Genomic DNA, 4,089 nt, shown 5'->3' with positions numbered 1-4,089 from the left:
TTTGAGAGAACACTCAGAGAGAACAATGGGAGAATTTCAAGAGTTCGACAGAAGTGAATACTGAGAGTGACCTTCTATTATGTTCATACCAATGTTATTCAATGCTATTGGTAAAATATTAGTTGGGAATAAATGCTTTGGTGGAATATTGATGTTGCATTGAATACATACTGAACGAATGCTTGAAAAATGGTTGAAGGAAGAAGATGAAAGGCTTTGGTACGAATGATTTTTAAAATTGGGAGTAATTTTGGAATTCGTATGAGCAAAAGGTCAATGGTAGAAAAGTTTTAAGAAGAGGACATTGATAGAATCTTTTTTTTGTTTTTGGATCATTTTGTGAAATTTTCCCTTATAAACACCTCTTGTACCTCTAAATTTCTTGTTTTATCATCTACTTTTTACCAATATTTTAAAAAACTAAGCCAAATTTTGAAAATAAAAAAAAAAGTAGTTTTTGAAACTTGAAATTGGGTAAGACTTAATTCAATTGTTATATCTTAAGAGAGATGCAAATTATTATAAAATTTGAGAAAAGTAGACTTAATATTCACAAATAAAAAAAAATAAAATAGTTATCAAATGAAACTTTAAAGGATACAAACACAAAGATATATCGAGCATCCACCTTAAAGTCCCAAAAACTCCGGTACATTAATTTGATATAAAACAAATTTTATCCAACATATTATAGATAGAATGAATCATCAAATATTAGACCACATAAGGAATAGGCTTGAGACGGAGGGGAATTTTCTTACGAACAGTTAGTCCATATTCTTCTTCAACATCCAATGATTCACAACCATTAGGAAGCTTCCAATCAAACCAATAAAGCATACTAGCCAGAGCAAATTCAAAAGAAGCAATCCCAAATGACAATCCAGGACACTTTCTTCTTCCACTTCCAAATGGAATGAACTCAATTTGGTGGCCTTTATAATCAGCTAAATTAGTTTTGTCCATAAATCTCTCAGGAATGAACTCATTCGGGTTATCCCAAGATTGAGAGTCTCTTTGAATGGCCCAAGCATTAACAAATACTCTTGTTTTTGATGGAATATAGTAACCTTCAATCTCAACGTCCGTCGTTGTTTCTCTTGGCAGTAAAAGAGGAGCAGGCGGGTGAAGTCTGAGAGATTCTTTAATGACACATTGCATGTACTCCATTTTTTTAATATCTTCTGCTTCTATCTTTGATTTCTTGCCAATTATTGTTCTAACTTCTTCTTGGACTTTCTTCATGATTCTTGGTTTTCTCATCAGCTCTGTCATTGTCCATTCCAATCCTGTTGCTGTTGTGTCACTTCCACCAACAAACATATCCTGCATTCCAAAATTGAAAATTTGGGTTCTTTATAAAAAATACTATTTTCATTTTGTACATTGAAGTTCGTTTTTAATTGATGTATTTTTAATAAATCATAAATTTAGTTTTATCATAAAGTTAATTTTTAACAGAATTATTTAAATAATAATAATAATAATAATAATTATTATTATTATTAGACTAGAAAATTATAATATATGAATATGTTTTTCAAATTTATAGTAAAAATACTAATAAATAAAAATTTTCCTTCAAAAAGTGCAAAAATAAATTAATGACAAGATTAAATTTAAGAATTATTGAAAATATAAATACTAGTTATATAAAACTTTAAAAGTATATAGACTAAAAAATTATATTTTAACCTTATTATTATTATTATTCCAATAATTTATTTTTCATTTGGAAAATTTCAATGCTCATGTGTTGTCTTACGTTATAGCTGAATGGACTGTCTAGGGCTGCACGAAGTGCTTAATTTATTTTTTTTAAAAAAAAAAAATTGGATGCAACCCATCATTTTTGGAGCTAGGCATGTGGAAAAAAAAAGTTAATGAATTCTTTTCACTTTATGTTTAGGGTAGTTTGACCCATTAAGTGGAGTTAATAAGTCTGGAATGAGTAAATTTATATATGAGGTGTAAAAGTTGTAAGATAAAGTTTTTCGATAAAAATTTAAAAAGTAAATTAAAAGAGAAATATGAAGTTACTCGATAAATATAAATAAAATGTAGAGATAGAAGAGAAAACGAAATTTCTCAATAAATGTAAAATGTAGAAAAGGATTAGAATATGAAATTACTCGATAATTGAGAAAAATTCAACAAAGTTTACTATTAAAGTCGAGTTGCTTAAACAATATATAAGGAGAAGAAAAGCATGTAATGAGGTGCAACATAGGCTTATCCAAATTATTGTCATTTGAAAATGCATGTGTACACCTAATCATTATTGGAAACAACTTTCTTTTTCTTTTTTTAAAAAATTATTGGATACAAATTTAAAAACAGATTTGTAATTGATGTTTTACAAAAAAAAAAAATAATAATAATAATGCAGGTTAGTCGGTAGCAATTTAGACTATACACTTTCAAATTTATAATAATATTTAGTTTAATAAGAAACCATCTATTTTATATATTTCAATTTTATAATAATTTAATCTTTAAAATTTAATAAATAAGAATTTAGTCTCTATACTATTGAAATTTTAACCTAGAAAGAAAGAGCGAGAGAACTAACCAAGACGATTGCTTTAAGGTCGTCAAGAGAGAAATGATAGTCCAACTTGTCATCTTGTCGAAGATGTAACATAATATCCACAAAATCCTTCTTAGACTTATAATCATCAATATTAATCCCACCTCCTCTAATAATCTTCTCCTTATGTTCTTCAACCACTTTACTGAAAAACCCATCTAATATTTTGAAGCAATTTTTCAATTCCCAATCAAATCCTCTAATCACATCAATAATCCACCCAAATGAAGGGAAAAAATCCTCAACACAAAACGCCGTAATTAACACCATAACCCTCCTCGATATTTTCCCAAATCTACTATTTCCATTTTCATCCTCAAATTTCTGTCCCAAAACACATCTTGAAACAATATCGTTAGAAGTTTGAAAAAACAAACGTCCAAGATCCACACTCTCCTCACTCATACTCTTACGAATCTTATTAATAAGAACATCAATTTCTTCATCTCTAACATATTGAAAAGACTCAACTCTTTTGATACTGAAAAGCTCAAGAGCACAAATTTTTCTTGCTTGTCGCCAGAATTCGCCGTATGGAGCAAAACCCAGGTCTCGGCATCCGTAAAGCAAGATTCTTGCAGCGGTGGTTTGGGGTCTGTTGGAGAAGTTGAGGTCATGGGTTTTCAAGACATGTTCAGCCATTTTGGCTGAGGAAATTACAAGGACAGGAGCTTGGCCTAGCTTTAGAAGCATTAAAGGGCCGTGTTTTTGGGAAAGAGCTGCCATGGATTGGTGTGGTAAAGGACCTATTTGGTGAAGGTTGCCGATGAGGGGAAGTTTTGGGGGTGAAGGAGGGAAGTTGGGGGTTTTGGGTTTGAAGAAGAAGAGCTTTAGTGAAAGTAAGAAGAAGAAGAAAAGGAAGAGTGAAGAAGAGATGACATCCATATCTTCTTTCTAATTGATCACTGGTTTGGTTTGAGAACTTTTACTTCTTTTAGCTCTTTATTTATAGATAAATATACAATATTCTTCCTCCCAACTCACAGTTTATAAATATACTGAGTTGGGAAGAATATTGTATATTCTGTATAAATAAAGCCTGAAAGAAGTAAAAATAAGAAGTAAAAATGATATGTCGATCCAAATATTTGGATGCATTTAAGTTGTATGTACTCGTCTTTGTATAATTCAGACAAGTTTTAATTTACAACTTGTCATATGAATCATTTTTAAAAAAAATATATATTTTTTTTTTTATCGATTTGTAATTGAAGATGCCGAGATAGGTGTGTTGTCTACTTTATCAATATTATTTATTTCTTTTTTATTAATTAAATAAATAAAATTATGTAAAAGATATAGCCTAAATATTTTTGGAATGATTTTCACCTCCATAAAATCACTTTTGTCATTGTTAAAATTTTTTTTTTCAAATTCCGTGTTTGAAAAAAAGTAGAAATTCTCATATTAGAATTTTTTTTAATTATTTAGAACTCATTGTTATTTTTTTTTTTTCAAAACCCGTGTTTGACAAATGTAGAAATTTTTATTTTAGAAAA

The 4,089-nt window shown here is 29.1% G+C and overlaps 1 protein-coding gene across 1 annotated transcript; it reads right to left on the bottom strand.

The window, feature by feature from the left end:
• Positions 1-549: 549 nt before the first annotated feature.
• Positions 550-3,792, bottom strand: LOC120082489 (phenylacetaldehyde oxime monooxygenase CYP71AN24-like). The gene is made up of 2 exons (XM_039037679.2): positions 2,573-3,792; positions 550-1,326 (listed from the first exon to the last, which is right to left on the bottom strand). The coding sequence occupies exons 1-2, from the start codon at positions 3,473-3,475 to the stop codon at positions 715-717; spliced, it is 1,515 nt and encodes a 504-aa protein (XP_038893607.2). The 5' UTR covers positions 3,476-3,792; the 3' UTR covers positions 550-714.
• Between the last annotated feature and the right edge of the window lie 297 nt (positions 3,793-4,089).

This window comes from Benincasa hispida, chromosome 8 (genome assembly GCF_027475165.1).
Source record: "Benincasa hispida cultivar pf3 chromosome 8, pf3_genome.v1.1, whole genome shotgun sequence".
NCBI lineage: Eukaryota > Viridiplantae > Streptophyta > Magnoliopsida > Cucurbitales > Cucurbitaceae > Benincasa > Benincasa hispida.
The sequence above is the reverse complement of the archived record's forward strand: the minus strand, read 5'-3'. Positions and strand labels throughout refer to the sequence as shown.

Coding starts and splice junctions, on each gene's coding strand:
- LOC120082489 (XM_039037679.2), bottom strand. CDS start 3,475: ATGGATGTCATCTCTTCTTCACTCTTCCTTTTCTTCTTCTTCTTACTT. Junction 1,327..2,572: donor ACCTTAAAGCAATCGTCTTG/GTTAGTTCTCTC, acceptor TTTGGAATGCAG/GATATGTTTGTTGGTGGAAG.